This window comes from Schistocerca serialis, chromosome 2 (assembly GCF_023864345.2).
Source record: "Schistocerca serialis cubense isolate TAMUIC-IGC-003099 chromosome 2, iqSchSeri2.2, whole genome shotgun sequence".
Taxonomy (NCBI): domain Eukaryota; kingdom Metazoa; phylum Arthropoda; class Insecta; order Orthoptera; family Acrididae; genus Schistocerca; species Schistocerca serialis.
Window position 1 is genome coordinate 696,271,416 of NC_064639.1, and position 25,947 is coordinate 696,297,362.

Consider the following 25,947-nt stretch of genomic DNA (forward strand, 5'->3'; position numbering starts at 1 on the left):
TGGGACTGTTGACCTCAGAAGTTTAATCCCATAGTGCTCAGCGCCATTTGAACCCTTTGAACCTTCAATTACTGAAGTCCTTGGAAGAACATATCACGACATTCTACCCGGGATGCAATGTATATAAGACAGCCAAAATACCCGCAGACTTCTAGAACAATGTAATAATTCCAGTTATAAAGAAGGCAGTCGTTGACTGGTATGAATATTAACGAACCATCGTGTAACAGTCATGCTTGCACAATATTGATTCGTGTTATATGGGTCACTCTGCAGCCCCTATCGATGTCGTTTTACGCAACCCGCACTATTTCTGTATCAGGAAAACTATCTACACAGGTGACAGACATATAATCGGTTTAAGTTTCCTCTCGGAGCATTGGGTGAATGTTAGCAATCGGAATCAAACTGTAAAAAATACAAGTGGAATTGGCCATTAGTTACACTTTTTTTTTATCAAGATGTACCTTACTTCCGCCATACTTACGGAAGTGTAGCCAATTTTTCTCGTTTAATTAATGGTGTAGTAATACAGGTTTTTGGATGTCTCTGTAAGTTTGTTCTGATTATAGTACTTAATCTTTCGTAAATAGTTTAAAAACGTTGCCTTATTAAGCGTGTTTCACCATCATGTCAATGAAATTGACCGGATATATCAAAATGAGTCCGCAGCTCGTGGTCTCGCGGTCGCTTTCTCGCTTCCCGAGCACGGGGTCCCGGGTTCGATTCCCTGCGAGCTCAGGGATTTTCACCTGCCTCGAGTTGACTGGGTGTTTGTGTTGTCGTCATCATTTCATCATCATTCATGAAGGTGGCGACATTGGACTGAGCAAGGGTTGGGAATTTGTACGGGCGCTGATAACGCGCAGTTGAGCGCCCACAAGCCAAGTATCATCATCATATATCAAAATAAGCGTGGAAACAACAACTTCCCGGTATACAACCCAACGAAAAGATTAATATATGACACGCTGCGTTAATGAGCTAAACTAGTTTCACAAACAATATTTGTGCAATAGCTCTAAGATGTCTTCTTATATTTTACCAGTTATTCAGCGAGATTCTGACCATGTGCTTCACATCTGCAGAGCGTTCTGGTCAACAAAATTGTTCTGTTATGTAGGCTTGCATAAAATGTCATTGGTAGGAGCAGTTGAGTTACCCTCTATATAGAAGAATGGGAACATCAGCAGCTGCTGGCCATGGGGAAGATCTGTTTGGATTTTGGAGTAATGTGAGAACATGCAAGGTAGTACTGTCTTATTTTATAAGATAGTCTGAAGAAAGATAAAACTATGACTGCAGCATTTCTAGGTTTGGAGAAATCTTTTGACAGTGTTGACTGGAACCTACTCTTTGAAACCTGAAGGCAGCAGGGCCGGCCGAAGTGGCCGTGCGGTTAAAGGCGCTGTAGTCTGGAACCACAAGACCGCTACGGTCGCAGGTTCGAATCCTGCCTCGGGCATGGATGTTTGTGATGTCCTTAGGTTAGTTAGGTTTAACTAGTTCTAAGTTCTAGGGGACTAATAACCTCAGCAGTTGAGTCCCATAGTGCTCAGAGCCATTTGAACCATTTAGCAGCAGGAATACAAAGCAGGAATTGGAATGTTATCTACATCTTGTACAGAAACAGCAATTATAAGAGTGGAAGGAGATGAAAGGGAACAGGAGGTGAGAAGGCAGGGTTTTAGCCTCCCCCCGTTGTTATTCAGTCTGAAAATTACACAAGCAGTAAAAGAAATCCAGGAGAAATTAGGAAAGGGAATTAAAGTTCAGGAAGACGCCTTAAAGCATATTACGTATGTTTATGGTTGAATGAGATCACCTAAGAGCAACAAAAAAACTTTGAGGTTTGCTGATGCTGTTAGAGACAGTAAAGGAGTTCGCAGATCAGTTAAAGGGGATGGTTAATATCATGAAGAGAAGTTATGAAAAGAATATCAGCAAAAGTAAAACAAGGAGAATGGAACGAAGCGTTGCTGAAGCAACAGTACTTATCCACTAAAATTAGTGGATAAGTATTGTTACCTGGGAAACAAAATAACTGACGATGACGTAATATAGCGGATATAAAATAGAGACTGGCAATTCTGAGGAAAGCGTTTCTGAAAATGAGAAATGTGTTAACATCGAATAGAAATGTATTTGTATTTTCTTAAGGTTTTTGTCTGGAGTGTAGCCTTATACAAAGTTGAAATATGGATGAAAAACAGTTGAGGAAGAGTAGAATAGGTGCTTTTCAAATGTAGTGCTACAAAAGAATGCCGACGATGAGATGGGTAGATTGAGTAATTCTCGAGTAAGTGCAGAACAAGACACATCCTGACGCGTCAAGGAATAGTCAGCTCGATAAAGGGGAAGAAGGAGGGGGAAGTTACAGGTGGAAGATATTCGGTAGTACAGTAAGCACATGCACATAGATACAGGTTTCACTAGTTGTGCAGAAACAGAGAGACTTGCACAGTTACTTCCTGCCACTAATTACCCCGAAAACTCTCCCTTTGTTCGCTTGGAAAAAAATTTCACGGCAGTTAATGTTACCAGCCGTATTGTCTCCTAGAATGCATAGACCATGAAGCGCTGCGGAACACTCACAGGTGGGTTTAATTAATCTAAAATCCCTACGAATATTTGAAACTTTCAAGCGAGAGTAAAAGTTAAGCACCCGTGACTAATGAGCCCTTATCTGACAACAAAGACTTTCTGAAGTTCATTTGTTCCTGTGATACTTAATCCACTAGAAGAAAGTCTTAACAGCGCTGAAACACTAATTATTTTAATATAAAAAGCTGAAAGTAAAAAATAACTAAAGAGTAACATTTATTCGCCTTAATGACTTGCCTAGTTCCAACAAATCTAATTTATTTGTTTCTGTATTGGCTAATTTAGCCTAATCTCCGATCTGTGCGAATAGTATGTTTGATTTAAATGTTGAATGACACCGAAAGGCTCTGTAGCAAGATCTTCTCCTGCCCTTCACGATTTTAAAGAATGTCACTTTAAATAATTCACTGACACTTCCTACAGTATAAGTGCGATGTCGACGATAGGCATTATATAATACTTGCTCCCTATTTGAAAGACACAGTTCCTCATCTTACATCCGCTCTTTTCTGCCCCTACAGAAAGAATGCTAGAAAACGCACTACCTATCTTCATTCTGCACATCTTCCTCGTGTCCCATTTTCCCACCTTTAGAGCGTTGGTATTAATCACCAAGAAATTGATCAGACTCGGCTAATACTGGTTCCTCCGTCGCTACTGATCATAGTAACGAGAACTGGAGATCAGAGGGGTAGCAGATCTTGCAGTTAGATCCGCTGCATCGTCAAGTTTTACAAGCTCTCAAAAGTCAATAGGGATTGCCACGTCACGACTCAACTTCAGCCGATCTCCGTTTCTCTACAGGTCAATGTTTTCAGATGGCCAAGGGCTGAGGTCTAACCACATAGAGCCTATCTTTCACAGTATGCATCTAGCTTTATTTTGCAGCCTGTCAACAATAGCACTTTAAGTTTCTAGAGTGATCAATCCGCTTGTATCACCTCCGCCCTAATTTTTCGACTGAGGCCCACTTTAAATTATCGTGCAGACTGAAAATTCTTGGAAGAATAAAACTCTGTGCCGGCCAAAGTATCGAGTCTTGCCATTCGTAGGTAACGCTTTTGAAAGGAGTTCTCTTCCCTACTTTTATCATCGCTGAGATTTCTCTATCACAAACGAGTTAAGGCTCGATGAATTTCTACCTCTCTAAGCCTATAGGAGTGAAATAGTTCGTTCGCACAACGGCACATTAATTTAAGACTGCTTCGCGGTTGTTCACTGAGTTTTGGCCGTTTCGTCCGGTCGTTAAGAGCTTCAGGTGGCGTAGTGTGCTGGCATTTGTTTCAGGAATCGGTGGCGTCTGCATCGGCCACCATGCGGAGCCGTATATTGCTGTGGGCTGGCAAATATTTAGAGGAACGTGGGTTCACTTTGTGCAGTTTGGTGTTTCCAGCGCAATTTTCCAATAAAACTTTCACTCAGTGGAATTTTCCAGAATATGTAAAATTTGACAACCAAGAATTAAGGAAAAATGGTCGAAAACTGATTACTTAAGCACAAATTATTGTTTTTACGTATTCGTGATAATTTCCCTTAAAACCAACTGTAAGTAAGATAGTTGTAGTATCTCTACTTTTACTATGTTTAATCATTTACCGGTGAATCTGGCAAACAGTACAATAAAGTTTATCTGCAAATATAAGATGGATTCCCTCCCTCACGTGGTAATTATCCCCAGTGTTTGGGGAACTTTGTGCTTGCGAAGGTATTAAGTATGTCCGCGTGAAAATAATCGCCGTGTAAATTACGTGTCACTTTGCTGTTAATAAATACAAATAAAACTCCACCGATGGCGTTGCAAGCTCGGTTGAGAAAGGAGGGGGGGAGGAGTAACACCTCCTTAAAAAACCCTTTGTTCTCCTGGCCGGTGATGGTACCTAGTGCGGTCCGCTTGTTAGTTTAGCGATGGAGACCTCAACGGTAGTGCAGACGGTGATGAAAATCATTGGTACAGCATAACTGGCGCTGAGGCAACCTTGGTTTTAGGGGCAGTATGAAAGCTACAACCTATAAGTCCAAACGCCTTTGTTCCCGTATCCGGCGGCATTTGGTCAGCATTAGTACCCCATGTGAGGGGTGGCTGTAATAACTCTCTTGAGCCTCTGTTTTAGATGTGACTTGGCACATACCAATTCCCCAACGAGAAGATCAAATAGTTTATGCATGACGGATATTTCTGCAAATGCAACTATCTCAGGAGGTAAGCTACGAAGGAAATCCTGCGTCACAGGAACTGGTGCAACCAGCACATCATAATCCTGGAGCAACGTGCAAGGTAGAGAACTCACAATATTCTGGAACCCTACAGGAAAATCAAGATCAAAGAGGAAATTCTTATTTGGCATCTTAAACAAATATTCACTTTTGAAAACAGAGAAAAAAAAGTTGATATTAAAGTATTAGACGAATAGAAAATACTACTTTTGGCTCTTCAAGAAGCTATGTCTACTGATGATAGAATCATAAGGATACAGGATTCTGAATGGAAAGAAAGACTAGAATCCAATGGGAAAAGGCATTCCACATCTAGGAACAGGAATCGTGGTAAGCAGAACAATAGTTAATTCGGTAATAGGTTTTTATCCTGCAAGTGAAGGGCTCTCAATTCTTTCTGTCCACTTTTACCGTACAAACTGCCTTGTTCCAATAAATGAGGACACTAAAGGGAATACAGAAAAAGAAGAAAGCTTCTAGGAATCACTGGAACACGAACCATGAAAGGTTCCATTGAAGAACGTTAAAATTGTACTAGGGAATTTCAACGTGCAGACTGGAAAGGAAATAAGATGGAAAATTCGCCCTAAACAACCAAGAAAAATATTTGCAAGCTACTTCAAGTTGTTTTTAAATTGTGAGAAACCAAAACCAAAATTTCAAGCACAAAATCGCGGATGCGCTTACACAAACTCAGAATTAAAGTGTCATTAAAGGTTTGAAGAATGATAAGGCCCCAGGGGAAGATTTAGTAAATGCTGAAATGTGGAAAGCTGCAGTTGTTGGAACAGTCAAGAAGCTACGTGAAATCTTTCAAAAACTCTGGGGAACAGAAGCTATACCATAAGTTTGTAAGGCAGCATTAATTCACGCAGTCCACAAAAATGGAGAGAAAACTGACCCCCAACAACTATAGAGAAATTTTCCTCCTTGCAATGAGTTACAAATTTTTTTCAAAATCATCACAAAACAGAGAGGAAAATCAACTGGAAAAGTAGTGAGAAGAGTCCAAGTGGGTTTTGAAGAAGGTCGATCCTGTGTGGAACAAATTTTTAATCTGAAATTTACAATCAGAAAGTGCAAAAGTAAATTTTTAGGCGAAATCTCCAAGGTTTTTGAGATAAAAACTGTGTGAGACAAGGACATGGATTATCCCAACTGCTTTTGAATTGTGTACTAGGAAAGAAGAAGAAAGATTAAAAAACAGCAGTAGGGGGTTTTGGTTTTCACTACGATCTTGTCATCTTAGCTGAATTTATGAAGATGCAACAATGCGGATGAATCTCCTACAAGAGACAGCTTGAAAAGCGGGCCTACGAATATCTTCTGAAGAAAGAGAGTATATGACAGATGCGAAGGAGCCACCAAAATACATGGAAACTGATAATGAGAGAATAAAAAATACTACAAAATTGAAATATTCATGTGAAATAATACAACCAAATGCTATGAACAAAGAAGCTAACTTAGTGATGACAGGAAATCGGAGGTGGCTACTCAATTAAGAAAGTATTTGTGTAACAAGAAATCTATGTCCATAAACGCAAAACTCCGACACTGCAACGTTTTTATTACACCAGAATCCCTTTTTGCTTCAGAATGCCTTTCGTTAAATAAAGTCATCAGTTAGGTGAAATAGAAAAAAAGGAAACGAAATAACCAGAAAAATGTTTGAGTCAAATATGACAAAGGGAATTTAAGAAGTAATACATAAGTTTATGAATAACTGGAACGAATGAGGAAGAGAAGAGTTGTATTCTATGGACTTCAAAAAGGGTAGATGAGAAAAGAATAACAAAAATGATTTTAACGTTTTTGATAGAAACCCAGGAATATCAGTGACATGGATCTAAGAAGCTACAGCAGACCTGAGGGAAATGGAAGAAAATGGTTTTGCAGAAAAGGCAGCTTGAACTTAAAATCACGAATTTGTAAGAGTAAAGTGTACTTAAGAAGAAGTAGAATTCAAAAGATGCTAAATACTGTTACTTGTTGCACGTAGCAGTAGGCAGCATTTTTTTCCTCCTACTTTCCTTACACGTATGATTTACTGCTACAAATTGGTATTTTATTTATGATCGCTTTCCCGAAAAAGCACTTGATCACCAGCAAAACACGAAAGATACCCTACCTTGCATTTGATCTGCTGCTGTGGAAATGGGTCTGTGCCCTACATTAACACCAGGAACGTAAAAACACAATTTTGCACCTGAAGATTATCACATGGACCATCTCAACGGGTTATGGGAAAATAAACCAGTGACTGCATAGTAAACTTTTATTTCTAACAACTTGGAATGTGTAATCACTTTCATTCTCACAGTTCAACAATTAGTTTGACCATTTCTTGGATAACGAGTAATCACAAACTTATTCTTGGCGTGTCTTCTCCAGAATATTCAGCGTCTTCAAAACAAGTAGAGTACCAAACACATCTGCACCACAATTCTTTCTCTTTTCCTACTTCTCCATATATGGAACATAGCACTTTAGTTGTAGATAATGATTTCATTGCACCAGTAAACTACTTATCGTAATCACCGTCACGAATACTGGAAACATCCAACACCTCCGATGAGTATAACAGTGGTAGTGGCGGAGGACATACGGTGCCATATGTAATTTTACTTATGTTCGAAACAGGCTTTTGTCTGTTAAAGTTATTTTATTGGTCTTGACGGAGCAGCTGGGCTAAGACATTTTTCATTTATTAATGTAAATGACTTCTGAAGAAGACTATATTATTATAGCAGAAACCATGGTCAAGGTTTAAAATAATCATAATTTAGTACAAATGTGGGCTGTTTTTCATTCGAGACAACCTCCGATGACTCTTGTGCTCCTCCTTACTTGCTCCTTCTTACTTGTTCCTCCTTACTTCTGGTTTCCTTTTTCTTCTTATCCGGCTGCCCAGCAAAGAACACGTAAAACTTTCTCACACTTGTTCTTCAATCCAGTACGCTGTTTCTTTTCATTCCTTATCTTCTTGTTCATTTCAGGTTCTTCCATCTTATTCTTCCAGGACATGCATGCCTATTCTCTTTTACTATACCGTTACCCAAGCATGTCATTAAAAACTAATGCGACAAGATTCTGAAAGTTGAACTGTTGTAGTTAGAAAAGTAACCCACGCAGTGATACATAGAAATACGGGTTTTAATAACATACTGCGGTAAAAGTAAATGGAGTAAGAATTGTAAGCTTGCCTTCTCGTTTTTACTCTGCTAAAAATAACAACCTGGCCTATTTTATTTCCCTCAGACTTACGCAATCCATGTCGTCATGTTTACCTCGAGCTTCGAATATCAGATGCGTACGAATACCCGTTATGCCAGATTGCTGAACTCCTCGTTAGATGTATCTCGCCATTAGTATGGTCAGCGCCACGTGGGATAATAGAGGGAGAAATTAGTGCACATCAATATATGCTGGACGTAAGGTCTGTACTATTCAAGTGTCATAATTTATTTTGAACTTATGTAGGTCCTTCTCGCCAGTTCAGTGTTGGCTATACATGATTACTCAAAAGGACGGATCCAATGTAATTAATATGTATTTAATGAATTACAAATTGAAAATGAATGCTTTATGTACCTTTGGAAAAAAAGAGGATCTAAATTTTCGTTTACCACCGATAGTATGGTAACGAGGTGTAAAAAACGACAGCGATCGTGTTCGCGCCCGTTGCCAGCCAGTGCGCATCAGTTCATAGGCGCCACCCGTGCAGCACACTGGAAGTTTTGAAGAAGTGAGTGAGCAGTTTCAGCACAGAGGGCATTTTATCTTTGATTCTGCCACCATCTAGGAAAAGCACCAGGCGTTGCTTCGAGCAACTTCGACAACCTGGTCGTCTCACCAAAGGCCGAAGCACGGGCCGACCGCATGAGTCAAAATGAGGACATGACCAGCACGAGGGAGATACACTGCAGAATTATAACCCGTGTCTGTCAACTTAAAAACTTTGTTTTCATCTGTATATAGATTACTCATATGCGATTCATATTTCGTGAATATTAATTAAATTGGATCCATGGTTTTGGAATAATAGTTTAGTATTGCTTGTCGGCACTTTTTTCGTTAAGTAGCTTGGACACCCTTTCCGGACCGAGCTTTGACCATATGTGAGACTCAGAATGTGCTGTGTCCATTCAGATGTTCCGAGGAGCAGCTGTATTACTCGTATCTTTCTCTGATGACCACGTGACTCTCACGTTCAACTAGGAGGTTATATAAGAAATGTACATGTTAGGTATTTGGAATTCAGTTTTACAGGCATTTAATGTATTTCTAGTGTACTCCATCTATCCACTGTAAACATATTAGTGTTTGAAGGTATCACACTATCTTGTCCATGTGAGTTAAGACCGGCATAGCACATGCTGGATCACAGTTCAGGACAGCATGTCTCAATAGAAGCTCATGAAATGGCTAAAATAACTATAGATGTACGCCTAACAATTTCCGTGAGAGAATTACTTATAGCCGCCTAGTTTCAACCCTGCCAGCACCTATCCGCCATTTTCCACACTTCACAGAAGTTCACTTACATACCTCGTAGACCGGGCATCCCTAGAGCAAAATATATTTCTGAGACATCGCCTTGCCACAGCCCATGGGATTTCGATTGCGAATTATCTCTGTAAACTCAAATGATCGACGTTGTGTTGATGCAGTGTGGCACACTGCGAGGGTGTCAGTGACAGCAGTACGGTAAATGTTAGATAATCCTTTTATCACAAGGATATATGATGTTCCACTGTCTCCGCCATTAGAGAATTTATTGCTGTTGTTTAGGATAGATGTGCTACAAACAATTTTAGCTCCCATTTGCAAGTTTATGCACTTTTTGTGTGGATCTACAAAAGGGTTGAGGGTACAGGGATTACTGAAGAACAGTATGAATAAAAAAAGGCCAATTCGGAAATAAGTTGTTGATATCCTCAGATGTTTCAGTGAAGAATGGTAAAACTCTGGATGTAATAAGTCCGTTTCATCTTCGCTTATTTCATCATTTCTCATATCGTTCCGATATGTACATACTGGTACCTGATACATTTCTAGGTCGTTGATGCACTGGTGCACCAACGTTTTCGCTGAGACAATGATTAGCGATGGAAAAGTCATCTTAAGCGGTTTCGGTTTTAAGGGATAGCTTGGTGCGTTGCCATTCGTTTCTAGGATTTGTCGGCGTCTGCCTTCACAGCGTGCAGAACCTCGGCGTGCTACAGACTGGCAACGGTCATGTAAAAATGTGATTAATTTTGTTATTTTCATTTGCTCTTATTGTAGTCTAACGTTCATCCAGTCCCATTTTGTAACGTTTTTAAATCGATAAACCAACCATTAAATGTACGTCAACATGGGAATGACCAGGATCATATAGTGTAGCAGGGGTAGAAGTCCTTTTCAAGGCTCATAAGTTATATTGAGCCTTTGAAGGTGCTCCTTGCTAGTATTGTGAAAAATATATTTCTTGGTTGGAACTGTTTTAGCCAGGACTTCACGTTTCCCGGCTGAGTATAAAACAGTTTATGTTCTCGTAAGTTTAATATTATGAAAATGGGCTATGCCAAAAAGACGTACTCAAAAGTCACACGTGTCCACATTTGAAGATTAAAACTGAAGAAGCTGCAAGAAGGCAGGAATTTAAGGAGATGGGACCTGGACAAACTGAAAAAAGCAGAGGTTGCAGAAGGTTTCAGAGGAAGAATCAGAGAGCGAGTGACAAGAACATGGGAAAGGAATACAGTAGAAGATGAATGGGTACCTTTGAGAGATGATACAGTGAAGGCAGCATTGGATCAAGTAATTAAGCAGACGGGGGCTAGTAGAAATCCTTGGGTAACACAAGAGATAAGTTTAATCGATGAAAGAAGAAAATATAAAAATTCAATAAATGAAGCAGGCGAAAGGGAATACAAACGTTTAAAAAATGAGATGGGCAGGAATTGCAAAATGGCTAAGCAGGAATGGCTAGAGGACAAATGTAAGGATATAGAAACATATATCACTTGAGGTAAGATAGATGCTACCTGCAGGTAGAGAAGAGGACTACCAGTATGAATATCAAGAACTCAGATGGAAAACCAGTCCTAAAAGAAGGGGAAGCAAAAAGGTGGAAGGAGTATATAGGTCTGTAAAAGGGAGATGTACTGGACGGGAATATTATGGAAAGAGAAGAGGACGTAGAGGAAGATGAGAAGGGAGATACGATACTGCGTGCAGAATTTGAGAAAGCATTGAAAGACTTAAGTCGAAACGAGGCCCCGGGAGTAGACAACATTCCACTAGAACTACTGATCGCTTTTGGAGAGCTAGCCGCGACAAAACTCTTCCATCTAGTGGGCAAAATGTATGAAACAGGCGAAATACCCTCAGACTTCAAGAGGAAGATGATAATCCCGATTCGAAAGAAAGCAGATGCTTCCAGGTGTGAAAATTACCGAAGGATCAGTTTAATTAGTCACGGATGCAAAATACTAACACGATTCCTTTACAGAAGAATGGAAAAACTGGCAAAGGCCGACCACGGGGAAGATCAGTTTGGATTCCGGAGAAGTGTAGGGACACGTGAGGCAATACTGACCCTACGACTGCTCTTAGAAGAGAGGTTAAAGGTGGGCAAACCTACGTTTCTAGCATTTGTAGACTTAGAGAAAGCTATGACAATGTTTACTGCAAAACTTTTCTTCAAATTCTGAAGGTGGTAGGGGTAAAATACAGGGAACGAAGAGCTATTTAAAATTTGTACAGAAACCAGATGGCACGAAAGGGAAACAGTCGTTGAGAAGGGAGTGAGAAAGGGCTGTAGCCTATACGCGGTGTTATTCAACCTGTATAGTGAGCAAGCAGTAAAGGAAACAAGAGAAAAATTTGGAGTCCAGGGAGAAGAAACAAAAACTTTGAGACTTGCCGATGACATTGTAATTCTGTCAGAAACAGCAAAGGACTTGGAAGAGCAGTTGAACGTAATGGACATTATCCTGAAAGGAGGATATAAGATGAACATCAACAAAAGGAAAACGAGGATAATGGAAAGTAGTTGCATTAATTCAGGTGATGCTGGGTGAATTAGATTAGGAAATGAGACACTTAAAATAGTAAATGAGCTTTTCTATATGGGAAGTAAAATAACTGATGATGGTCGAAGTAGGGAGGGTATAAAATGTGGACTGGCAATGGCAAGGAAAGAATTTATGAAGAAGAGAAATTTGTTAACATCGAGTATAGATTTAAGTGTCAGGAAGTCGTTTCTGAAATTATTTATATGGAGTGTAGCCACGTATGGAAGTGAAACATGGACGATAAACAGTTTACACAAGAAGAGAATATCAGCTTTTGAAATGTGGTGCTACAGAAGAATGTTGAAGAGTAGATGGGTAGATCACGTAACTAATGTGGAGGTACTGAAAAGAATTGTGGTACAATCTGACTAAAAGAAGAGATCGATTGGTAGGACACATTCGGAGGCATCAAGGGATCATCAAATCAGTACTGGAGGGAAGCGTGAGGGGGGTGGAGAGCCGTAGAGGGAGACCAAGAGATGAATACACTAAGCAGATTCAGTGAGATGTGGGTTGCAGTAGGTAGTTCGAGATGAAAGGGCTTGCCCAGGATAGAATAGCATGGAGAGCTGCATCAAATAGTCTTTGGACTGAAGATCACAACAAAAACAACATGTGTTCTTCACTCTCAGATTCTTTTGACTTTCGTAATTCTTGTTGTTGTCAAGTTGGTCTCATATTTGACAAGGAACTAATACAATAAATTTATGCATAGAGCATTTGCCAGTCTGATCAGCGAAGATTTTGTATTTCTGTTGTGTTCTCAAACTAATTATATTATAATGCAGTCTCCCACCATGTTCACGTGGGGCAAGGTTAGCACTAGCACTAACGTTCTATGCTCTGTCTCCTGTATAGACGAGCTACACTTTGCCTCCCAATAAACCGACGTCGACCATTACCTTTCCTACTAGCGAACTTACATGCCCCTTCCGTTTCTTAACAGTTTTCAACGTTACATCTGGTGGTTAATCGACGTGACTGTGTGAAGCACCACGTTGCTAAAGCTACACTCCTGGAAATGGAAAAAAGAACACATTGACACCGGTGTGTCAGACCCACCATACTTGCTCCGGACACTGCGAGAGGGCTGTACAAGCAATGATCACAAGCACGGCACAGCGGACACACCAGGAACCGCGGTGTTGGCCGTCGAATGGCGCTAGCTGCGCAGCATTTGTGCACCGCCGCCGTCAGTGTCAGCCAGTTTGCCGTGGCATACGGAGCTCCATCGCAGTCTTTAACACTGGTAGCATGCCGCGACAGCGTGGACGTGAACCGTATGTGCAGCTGACGGACTTTGAGCGAGGGCGTATAGTGGGCATGCGGGAGGCCGGGTGGACGTACAGCCGAATTGCTCAACACGTGGGGCGTGAGGTCTCCACAGTACATCGATGTTGTCGCCAGTGGTCGGCGGAAGGTGCACGTGCCCGTCGACCTGGGACCGGACCGCAGCGACGCAAGGATGCACGCCAAGACCGTAGAATCCTACGCAGTGCCTTAGGGGACCGCACCGCCACTTCCCAGCAAATTAGGGACACTGTTGCTCCTGGGGTATCGGCGAGGACCATTCGCAACCGTCTCCATGAAGCTGGGCTACGGTCCCGCACACCGTTAGGCCGTCTTCCGCTCACGCCCCAACATCGTGCAGCCCGCCTCCAGTGGTGTCGCGACAGGCGTATATGGAGGGACGAATGGAGACGTGTCGTCTTCAGCGATGAGAGTCGCTTCTGCCTTGGTGCCAATGATGGTCGTATGCGTGTTTGGCGCCGTGCAGGTGAGCGCCACAATCAGGACTGCATACGACCGAGGCACACAGGGCCAACACCCGGAATCATGGTGTGGGGAGCGATCTCCTACACTAGCCGTACACAACTGGTGATCGTCGAGGGGACACTGAATAGTGCACGGTACATCCAAACCGTCATCGAACCCATCGTTCTACCATTCCTAGACCGGCAAGGGAACTTGCTGTTCCAACAGGACAATGCACGTCCGCATGTATCCCGTGTCACCCAACGTGCTCTAGAAGGTGTAAGTCAACTACCCTGGCCAGCAAGATCTCCGGATCTGTCTCCCATTGAGCATGTTTGGGACTGGATGAAGCGTCGTCTCACGCGGTCTGCACGTCCAGCACGAACGCTGGTCCAACTGAGGCGAAAGGTGGAAATGGCATGGCAAGCCGTTCCACAGGACTACATCCAGCATCTCTACGATCGTCTCCATGGGAGAATAGCAGCCTGCATTGCTGCGAAAGGTGGATATACACTGTACTAGTGCCGACATTGTGCATGCTCTGTTGCCTGTGTCTATGTGCCTGTGGTTCTGTCAGTGTGATCATGTGATGTATCTGACCCCAGGAATGTGTCAATAAAGTTTCCCCTTCCTGGGACAATGAATTCACGGTGTTCTTATTTCAATTTCCAGGAGTGTATATTCAAACGTTAGAGTGTTCGTCTGCATTAACTTACATTTTGTTGTATTTATAGCAAGCTGCCTGTCATGGAGTGTCCCTCAATGATACAATTGACTCCTGTTTGCTGGTTTGTTTGGAGTGAAAGGGACTGAACTTCAAGGTCATCAGTCACTTTGACTCTCGCCCTACAGCCTCTGTGATATGTTGTCAGCAGTAAACGACGTATGGGAATTTGAGATCTGAAAGCAGCTTCCCCTAATAAGTATCCGACAGTACGTGGCGACACTTCGCATATAACCCATTCTGGAATTTCAGCGTTTCTCATCCGTTTATTCGTCAGAGCCATCAGAACAATTCTACGATGTTCTCGGGACGTAGTCATTCTGGAAAGACCCCTACTTAGACTTTCTTGCCACACTGTGTTCCGACTCCATCTCGTCACAACTGGTTCTGCAGACAAAGTACTACAGCCAACTGTATGTAATCTGTCGGCATAGTGCCTCCATGTCCTACATCTAGATCTCCACACACACTGCGCAAGCCACCATACGGTTCATAGAGGAGGGTACCACGTACCACTATCACTACTTATTTCATTTCTTGTTCCGCTCGCAATTAGAGCGAGAGGGAAGCGACTGTCTATAACCCTCCATATGAGCCCTGATTTCTCGCGTCGGATCTTCGTGATCCTTACGCGAGATGTACGTTGGCGGAAGTAGAATCGATTTGCAGTTGGCCTCAAATGTGGATTCTCTAAATTTCCGCAATAGGCCCTCGCAAAAAGAGCGTCGTCTTCCTTGCGGGGATAACCGTTTGTGATCACAAAGCATTTCCACAATACTTGCGTGCTGATCGAACCTCCCCGTAACAAATCCAGCAGGATTCCTCTGAATTGCTTTGATATCTTCTTTTAATCGATATGGTGGTGATCGCAAATATTATTTATTTGTTTGTTATTTTCTTTTAGTCCATTATCGATATAACTAAACACTCTAACAGTACTCGGGAATGGGTTGCACTAGTTCAATGCTCCGTCTCCTTTATAGACGAGCTACAATTACCCTTCCAACAAGTAGACCATTGCCTTTCCTATTAGCGCCCTTACATACTCCTTCCATTTAGTATTATTTTACCACGTTACATATAGATGATTAATCGATGTGACTGTGCTAATCACCACGTTACTGATGCTGATGATGGTTTTCTTTAGTCGTCTGAATTAACTTACATTTTTCTACATTGCGAACACGTTGTCATTCAGCACATCCACTAGAAAATCTGTCTGGGACATGTTGTATCCCCCTAATCACTCAAGGATGACCCTGCCCTACACCAGAGCGTCATCAGCAAACAGCCGTAAATTGATGTTCAGCCTGTCTGCCAGATCATTTATGTACGTAGAAAACAAGAGCGGTCCTATCAGACTTCTCTGGGGCTCTCCTGACTGTACCCCTGTCTCTGGTGAACACTCGCTGTCGATGACAACATAGTGGGCTGCGGTACTAAAAAAGTCTTCGAGCTGCCCACGTGTTGTTGTTGTTGTTGTGGACTTCAGTCCTGAGACTGGTTTGATGCAGCTCTCCATGTTACTCTATCCTGTGCAAGCTTCTTCATCTTCCAGTACCTACTACAACCTACATCCTTCTGAATCTGTTTAGTGTATTCATCTCTTGGTCTCACTCTACGATTTTTACCCTCCACGCTGCCCTCCAATACTAAATTGGTGATCCCTTGATGCCTCAGAACATGTGCTACCAACCGATCCCTTCTTCAAGTTGTGCCACAAACTTCTCTTCTCCCCAATCCTATGCAATAACTCCTCATTAGTTATGTGATCTACCCATCTAATCTTCAGCATTCTTCTGTAGCACCACATTTCGAAAGCTTCTATTCTCATCTTGTACAAACTGGTTATCGTCCATGTTTCACTTCCGTACATGGCTACACTCCATACAAATACTTTCAGAAACGCCTTCCTGACACTAAAATCTGTACTCGATGTTAACAAATTTCTCTTTTTCAGAAACGCTTTCTTTGCCATGGCCAGTCTACATTTTATGTCCTCTCTACTTCGACCATAATCAGTTATTTTGCTCCCCAAATAGCAAATCTCCTTTATCACTTTAAGTGTCTTATTTCCTAATGTAATTCTCTCAGCATCAACCGACTTAATTCGACTACATTCCATTATCCTCGTTTTGCTTTTGTTGATGTTCATCTTACAGCCTCCTATATCCCTATCTGGGAACATAATTCGTAAGCTCGGACCTTTGTCAACAGCCTGCAGAGGGGCTCCGTGTTAAACGCTCGCCGGAAAACTACGGTTATGGAATCTGCCTGCTGCCCTCCATTCATGGTTTGTGGGACATCATGCTAGAAGAGGACGAGCTGATTTGTCGCAAGGAGTGCTTTTTAAATCCGTACTGACTTGTGGACAGATGCTGCATTTGCAGCTCATATTGCTGAAGAAAACCATTAAGTGAGAAACATTGAGAACAACTTAAAATTTTTACATCTAGCAGGAAAAGGAGCCACTATAAATATATTAGAAGAAATTGAAATACAAACACACAAAAACAGCACCCCAGAATATATCCTTAATGAACAAACCGAGTTAGCTGACACCCCTTTCCTGAAAAATTTCCAAAAATTATTTTCCACCCTCCAAAGCAAATAATATTCCTACGCCTATCTGTAGATCAAGTAGCAAATTTATATGTTACTACAATTCTCATGATGCTAAAAGTTAATAAATAATGTACTGTCTTACCTATACAGTACTCAAAACTATCAACTTTGTAATTAATGTAACAGTATTCGCTCTAAAGCTCAGGAAATCTCTCTGTACTAGTGTAAAGGGCGTTTCAGTTGCATACGTGAATTTATGATCTTTGTCCAAACATGGGACATCTTCATGATGTTACGATATATCACAGCATCTTTGTCACTCATATGTTTGTAAGCACTTTGTATTGTATCAAAACATGTGGTGTGTGCTAGAAATCTTTTCTGTGACAAATATAAAGTGTTTAGCGAAAACAATTTACGTATGCAACGATAAGAATGCAGTGGGAATGTATTCACATCTGTAATGAAAACAAACACTTTAAACCGACATTTCACATAATCACATCCAATGAAAATCTGCAATGGAACCATCTGTGTGGCGTGCTTATAATTATGTATTATTTATATCTTAGGACAATTAATCTGTAAGAAAACGTTGTAATGAAAGCATGAAAACCGTCTGAAGATGAATCATAACGATTCGAGACCGGTAACGGTACCCTTTGAATAAAGGAACTGAAAATAAATTCGTGGTTGGTTGCTGTCTCAACACCATCGACATTTGTCTTCAAACAACAGCCACGGTCTCCAACCATGTCATCATATGACAAAATAGCAAGAAGCTTTTCTGTCTCAACCAATTTTGTTACCTTCTAATTCAGCATGTGTTCAAGAATTCTGCAGTAACCGGATGTTACGAATATTGGCCTGTGACTGTGAGGGTCCGTTCTTTCGCCTTCCTTTTATACAGGAGTAACTGGCGCTTTTACTCAGTTGTCTGGAACTTTGCCCTGGACGAAAGATTCGCGTTACGTGCAAGCAAATGGTAGCCATGAATATGACTGAAAGGTGGCGATAAGGTGCCTAGAACGTCGTCTGGGCATTCTGCGTTGCGATCTACGTCTCCAAAAATCCATTCAAGTTAGACACAGTAGGCATGATGTAGTTACGAAGGTCGTTCAATAAGTAGTGCCACACTTTTTTTTTCTCAGAACGTATTTATTGTTAAGAGTCAGAATTTGGTGGCAATGTACATCAACATGTCTCGTCCACGTCCTATTTTTCTACGTAATCTCCATCACCTTCTATGACCGTACACCATCGTTGTAAAAGCTCTTGTCCCGTAGGCGTAGCCATGTTTCCGGCGCAAAGTGGTGCACCCAGGTTTCGTGCCCCGTAACGATCCGTGACAGAACGACCTCACCGTCGGTCTCAAAACGCTCCAACAATTCAGATGAAACGGCCTTTCTTTGAATTTTATGGTCCGCTGTGAGCATTCGTGGAGCCCATCGTGAGCAGCTCTTTGAATATCTGAGAATTTCGGTCAGTGCAGATGCACGTCTAATGCTGACCGACTACTGTAGAGACAATTGTCGACTTGTGATGCGCGAATAATTGCATCTGCACGATTCAGCGTGTCTGGAGCAGTGGCTGTGACAGGACGTCCCGAGCGTGGCTGATCACGTAGCTCTGGTTCTGCATTTCCTTATGCTGTAACTTTATTTACCTATCGCCTAACAGTACTTTCTTTGTATCCCGCCTAGAAGGCGGCGTGTGGGTAGGAGCACGAAAAGATAAACACGTCGGTACTTCAAATACAGTTAAAGCACCTTTACCAGTGTATAAACGGTCGGAGGTTCGAATCCTGCCTCGGGCATGGATGTGTGTGATATCCATAGGTTGGTTAGGTTTAAGTAGTTCTAAGTTCTAGGGGACTGATGACCACAGATGTTAAGTCCCATAGTGCTCAGAGCCATTTGAACCAACCAGTGTATAAACATATGCAAACATATTACATAACTTTGCAATGAGGTGCGAAGCTCAAGCTGAGTGTCCCGGCCGTCTGCTCTTGATCAAATGGGCTGAAACTGGCGCGGAGCTCGTAGAGCTCTCCCGCTCCGGCTAGAGTGCGCTGTCGTCGGTGACTCGTAGTGCCAACTTACGAACCTATGCCGTGGCATCGTTGCTATCGATACCACACTTTTATCAACTAAAGCATCGCCATACACGGCACTCAAACGTTTATGGATGCTCCCCACGGTTTCTTTTTCTGCGCTCGAGAATTCAATAACAGCGCCCTGCTTGTAATGTGAGTCTTATGTAGACCGCATTTTGACGATGTACTACAGGTCTGACATCTGCCATAAGGGTTTGCAGTTTCACCGTCGCGCAGTACAAACATCAAACATGAAGCACCAATAAGGACATTTGTCTGTGTATATTAATGCCTCTTTCAAAAAAAAAAATGTGGGGCATTACTTATTGAACGACCCTCGTACGTCATCGTTCATCTGTAAGAATAGTTTTTCCTGTATTAAAAATAAGCTCGCATAAGGATGAAATAATATTGGGGTATCAGTTTCGCATCATTCGGTCAAGATGTTCATGGCATAGCACTTCCCACTGCCCTCAGTGTAACTGTAAGCGATCGTTAATGTAGGTGGATTCTTACAAAGAAGAAGACAGCAACCTGCCACTAGTGTCTTCTTCTTTGTAAGAATGAAACTACATTATTTGTACACAGCCACGGTCTCACCATGTCAGTTTTAGACAAAATAGCTGTAAGCGATCGTGTTCCATAGTGAGAGACTTTATGAAGTGCTCACCTGTATGGGACACCAGCAGACGGCGAAGATGGCGACCACGACGACGACCATGCGCGTGACGCGCTTCTTGCCGCGCCGGCTCTCGGCGGATAGGTGGCCGCCTGGCGCCCCGGCGCGCCACAGCCGCATCAGCATGCGCAGGTACAGGCTCACGATCAGCAGCAGCGGCAGCACGTACGACGTCAGGAAGAAGCTGATCTGCAACACCACCGCCGCAACACACCCCGTCACTGCTACTGCCGTTCATCTTCAAAGTCTTTCATGGGCCACAGAGAGTGTTACATACACGAAGTTCTGAACCAGAAATAACTACCACGTTGGACCTTGAACGAAACACAGTTGCGTGTATTTTCTTCAAACATATATAATGTCTGTATGTGCGGACATTACGGAAGGCGAACTACCCACTGTTCAGAGGAATGTTGTTACACGTATTGCCAAATGCTCTGAGGTTGACGGACATCATTTTGAGCATTTTTTGCATTAATGTGGTATTTACAGGTAATCACGCTGTAACAGCATGCGTTCTCAGAAACGATAAGTTCACAAAGGTACATGTATCACATTGGAACAACCGTAATAAAATGTTCAAACGTACCTACGTTCTGTATTTTAATTTAAAAAACCTACCTGTTACCAACTGTTCGTCTAAAATTGAGACCCATATGTTTGTGACTATTACAGCGCCATCTTTCACAAAGCGACAAAAGTGGTCCAAGTAAAACATTCACACTTCTTTACGTACTCCACGAATATGTAATAAAAAATGGGGGTTCCTATTTTTTTAAAAAAAGCAGTTGATATATATATATATATATATATATATATATATATATATATATATATATATATATATATATATATATTAGAGATGTTTCTACTTCATTGGTGTATTTCTCTTATTTTCTAACAACACTTTGTTGTACAAGTCGCTATTTGATACGAGAGTTGAAAGGTATCTGTTATTTCAGCCATCCTGTATCTGGATGAAGTACGGGATTACGGGAGAGTTCTTAGCTTCTATTTTCCGATTGCACTTTAATAAATTTCGATATTGCTACATCCGAAGCACTTAAATTTTCCTTTTGGTACTTGGAAGCGGTAGATCGGCCACTGAACAGATAGGGCCACATGAGAACGTACAATTTGAAACGAAGAAGGAGAGTCAGTTGTACGAAGTCGGTCAGTCTGTTGTGGACACATGTGGGCTGTCCTAAGGGGACTCGCGCTGTAAAGCAGTTCATGTTGTTGTGAGGTAGTTGGCGCTGAGCGGTTGCACCTATGAAGTGTCTCCTATTCTGAGTTTGTAAGGGCAGACGGCACGGAGTCAGAAGAGGCCTTTTGATAGTCGTTTTTGTCAGACAGGCTGTAGTCTGAAAATTCTGCTGCCTTTCACTTTTTTTTCTGTTAACTTCCCGGCTGTGCCCATTCAGCCAACTCAGTAGTGGAATCTCAGTTGTGCCGGTACGAATGTAAGGACAACACAACACGCACTCTCTGATCTCACTCTCTGATTCGGCCGGTAATCGATCCCGGACCCTTGCGCTGACCGCGCAGCTACCGGGGCGGACCTGCCACTCACTTGAAGAGGAATGAATAATATTGTAATTTGTAATGAGAGTGGCCACACCATCATACCATGAGAGAGCCAGCTATATTTCTTAAATTAATTACGAAATGTGCAAACTTCTCCTCTGTTTTTATTCTGCTCAGCGATACGAGATAAGCTGTTACTGTTTTCCTCACAGTTAGATGTTATATGTGGAGGCAGTGTCACTGTTAGGTTTTCCAGCGAACCGTGTAGCAAAGTAAGAGAGTGAGATTAATTTACAGCATTCTGACTACGTTCACCTCCCATGTTTGATCCCCTATCGGAAGTTAGCAAGTCGTTGTTTCTGTCACGAAACATCGTTGATATTTCTGTGGTTTTTTTAAATATTGTCGAACTGTCGACTAAAGAATCGAGCAGAATGTCACTGTATTAAGTACAGCAGATGGTTTGAGTTGTATTAATCCGTGTGAAGTTTTCTGATGATAATCATTTTTACAAATCAGAAGTTAACCTGAAATTTCCATTTTCACTATCTTAGTCAGACTGATGCTCCCGTCTCATGACGTTGTAAAATACACTGAAGCGCCAAATAAACTGATATAGGCATGCGTACTCAAATACAAAGATATGTAAACAGGCAGAATACGGGGCTGCGGTCGACAACGTCTATATAAGACAACAAGTATCTGGCGCCGTTGTTAGATCGCTTATTGCTACTACAATGGCAGGTTATCAAGATTTAAGTGGGTTTGAACGTGGTATTATAGTCGGGGAACGAGCGATGGATCACAGCATCTTCGAGGTAACGATGTAGTGGGGATTTTCCCGTATGACAATTTCACGAGTGTAGCGTGAGTATCAGGAATCCGGTAAAACATCAAATCTCCGACATCGCTGTGGCTGGAAAAAGATCCTGCAACAACGGGACCAACGACGAATGAAGAGAATCGTTCAACGTGACAGAAGTGCAACCCTTCCGCAAATTTCTGCAGATTTCAATGTTGAGCCATCAACAAGCGTCAGCGTCAGCTTGCGAACCATTCAACGAAACATCATCGATATACGTTTTACTCTTGTTCGCTGCAAGTAATACTGCAGACGCAGAGTTCTATGAGTCAGTTGTGAAACAGTTACTGCTACGCATCCAGTGGAGTGGGGGGGTGGGGGGGGGGGGAGGCGCAGTGTCATAGTGAGACACGCGACATGGTGCAAACAATACTAGGTATACCGGAATGCTAGTCATCGGTCGTAGATAGTTTTCTGTTGTCTCCTAACACGAACACGTGATTTGTAAACAAAGCCGGATTCGTCGAGAGCAGGGTTATGAATGAGAGCCAATAATGGGAAGAAGAAAGTGTAGCTACAATGCAGGTTCGAATACAATAAGGAGAATGGAATCTCATACACCACACTGTACTGGAATGAATCCCGGATGCCTACCTGCGTCGCTGTTGCGAGCAGCTCGGCCTACGCGACGTATCCTTGGAAGTGATCGTCAACTTTCAGCTGTAGCTTCTCTGCGGCAAGGATGAACATAAACGGAAGTGAAGAAAGGGTAATGGAATTTGCTCAATTAAACTGCCTGACAAAGAAAGTGAAGCGCACAGAAGGGGAGGAGGAAACGGAATGAAACTTCAAAGGTTGAGAGGTTATTTGATATTATTTTAGTGATTTACAAAATCATGTCAGTAGGAACCCACTTTTCAGTATGACGTTGCACCCTCTCTGGCCTGAAAGTACGCACTAATTCTATTGTAAAGTGTCATAAAGACGTTACATCCTCCCCTGACGCAAACTGGTCCACAGCTTTTGACTGGTCCCTGATATCCTGAATACTTTCACTTAGACGGATTTGACGTCAGCGGTCGTCCACACGTATTCTATCGAAGACATATCTGGGGATCATGCGGGCACGGCAGTACCTAGACATAACGCAGACAGTTCATTGGGACACGTGCTATGTCTGGACGAGTGTTGTCCTGTTGAAATATGACACCATGTTGTTATTGGATCAGAAATAATAGATGACGCAGGATGTCTGTGAAGTACCGTTGTGCCGTCAGAGTTGTCTGTAACTATCAGTCATTACCTGACGTCATATTTGATGGCTCCTCACACTATGAATCCAGGAATAACTCTTTCGTGCCTCTCCAAAACAAAGGAGGAATGGGACCTCTTACCACGTTGCTGCCGTACATGCTGACGACCGTAATCTTGTTAGTTCGGAACCGCGATTCATCGCTGTACGCAACGTAACCCCATTCATCAATAGTCCATGCTTCTCATTGATGGAATCACTGCAAACGCTGCCGATTGTTTCGTATTATTAATTGTAGCCTACACATGTCTCACTAATCCCCTAGTGTGGCTGCTTCTAGCCTCTGTCCAACAGTGCAAGATGAGCAGAGTGTTGCATTCAGTCCATTACTTTTGCTGGACGGCAGGATGGCAGGCGCAAATATACTTGGTGCGCAATACAATGATCCTTCCTTGTGGTCAGGCGTGGTCGATCGGACCGTTGACTACTATTACTCATGCTTTCACGTTCCCATGCAGTCCAATGTCGGGCGACTGTCACATCTGAAAACCTGTACATTACACTATGTGACAAGCCAAGCCCGCCAAATGGGCTTCAAACCCGGTAATGTAGTCAGTTGCTGAGACACACGAGTAAGCTGCATGTTCGAGTCCGTAACAGTGATCATCAACATCTGGCGCAGTTCAGGCCACTCATGTATGGTAACAACACTAAACACAAAGGATACTAATGCTCTCTGGTGGCTGTTTTACCTGTCACAGGGAATTTGCAACTCGAATCATTTACATACCTGCCAATGGACTGTACGAAACGTACTTATATTGACATCCGATTATGTCTTATGGATACTTCGGCTTTTTGTTAGGTAGTGTAGACAAGAAGTAAGACAAAGTTGTAGCTGCTGACCTTCTCCATTTGGGCAGTAAAATAACTCATGATCACCGAAGTAAAGAGGATGTAAATTGCACTCTGGCAATAGCAAGAAAAGCATTTCTGAAACAGGTGGATTTATTAACATCTAATATATTCTTAAGTGTCAGGAAGTCATTTCTGAAGGTGTTTACCTAGTGTGTAGTCTTGTACGGAAGTGTAACGTGAACAGTAAATACTTCAGACAAGAAGATAACAAAAAGTTTTGTAATGCAGTGCTGTAGAAAAATGCCGAAATTTAGGCGAGCAGGTTTGACTACTAATGAGAATGTACTGAATCGAACTAGGGAAAAAGAAATTTAAACCGTAACGCGGCAAAAGATGATAGGATACCTCTTGAGGCGTCAAGGACTCGTCAGTGTGGTAATGTAGCGAAGTGTGTAGGAGCAGGGTACGGGAGGGATAAAAGTTGTAGAACGAAACCAAGGGTTGGTTACAACAAGGAGGTTCGAATAAATGTGGGTTGCAATAGTTCTGCAGAGACGAAGAGGCTTACATTGGATGGACTAGTGCTGAGGGGTCCAACTAGCCAGTCTTCTGACTAAAGACAAAAAAAGAAGGCAGGTGCCTAAGTTCTACAGTAAGCCAGGACTGCTAAATCAGGTAGGACATACAGCCTGAAATCAGAATGCAGGAAAGACATTCGCAAAGATAGATGAACTTAGGCAGGCAATATGAAGCCTTAATATGTTAAACGACTATCTCAAAATGTAAAGCGAACGAGCTAGAGTGAACCAATTACTGTAATGTTTATTAAACTTACGGAAAAACGGTGCGAACTTATGCACCAACCCAATAGATGTTAGATGACGTCTGTTCATGACCTCTGCCTACAACGTCTGTTACATGTACACTAAGCAGTACCGCACTGGTATACTGCATGTGTCAGATTTTCCTTGCATGATGTATGTTACGTGTTTCTATGTTGTCCGGATAGACTTCGGTATTCTTGATGCAATTATGTTTCGTGGATAGCCAGCTTACTGATGTCACGAACATGAGTTTATCTGGTCTATATACGTATCTATTGAATGATGCCAATGGCAAAACTTCTTTCATTCATCTCGTTATACATCTTTTCTGTAATCAAACATACTGTATTTGTACTCTACGTCCACTGTTAAAGAAAAAAGGTAGCTTCTTTAAAGAACTCAATGCGTACGGCACTCGAGGTTGTCGTAATGTAACTATTGCTCAGCATTAAGAAAATTAAAACGTCAGAGTGATGGTAGTTTTATGAAAATGCGAACTAAATTTCGGCTACCTGAAGCTTCAAAGTTGCGTATCGGACAGCTGCGCATATCTCATTCGTAACTGGCGGCCAACAGGCGCTTACACGTGTGGCGAGAAACTGCGCGCAGGCGGAGGTGTGGAGATATGAAACGGGCGAGTTTAGCGGGGCGGGAACTGGCGGTGAGTGGGTGGCTGAGGGAGGGAGTGGGGGCTGGGCAACTGCTGCTGCTGCTGCCGCCTCTGTTCGCTGCCACTGTGCGAGCGAGCGCCCGCCTGCACCCACTGCCCTCATAACCGCCGCCCTGCCACGTTTCACAGCAGATTACGGGGAACGCCCCCGGCTACTCGCCTGCTCTCACAAACGCCTCGCCATCCGGCGCTGTTGTTTCCTAACTGACGGGCCAATCTCGCGGCAGGCTGTACAGATTTCTTAAACCACTACCGACTCACTGCTATCACCACAGCAAGGCTTTTTTAATTTATTTTTAATTACCCGCTATGTA

The 25,947-nt window shown here is 42.4% G+C and overlaps 1 protein-coding gene across 1 annotated transcript in view; it reads right to left on the reverse strand.

Annotated features, from left to right (window-relative positions):
• LOC126456343 (allatostatin-A receptor-like) overlaps positions 1-25,736 on the reverse strand; it is a 73,258-nt gene extending 47,522 nt beyond the window's left edge. Inside the window, exons 1-2 of the mRNA XM_050092095.1 lie at positions 25,548-25,736; positions 19,692-19,889 (exon numbers count right to left, since the gene is read on the reverse strand). Of these exons, the coding sequence (XP_049948052.1) occupies positions 19,692-19,889; positions 25,548-25,736 (387 nt within the window). The remainder of the gene's footprint in view (positions 1-19,691; positions 19,890-25,547) is intronic.
• Positions 25,737-25,947: the final 211 nt, after the last annotated feature.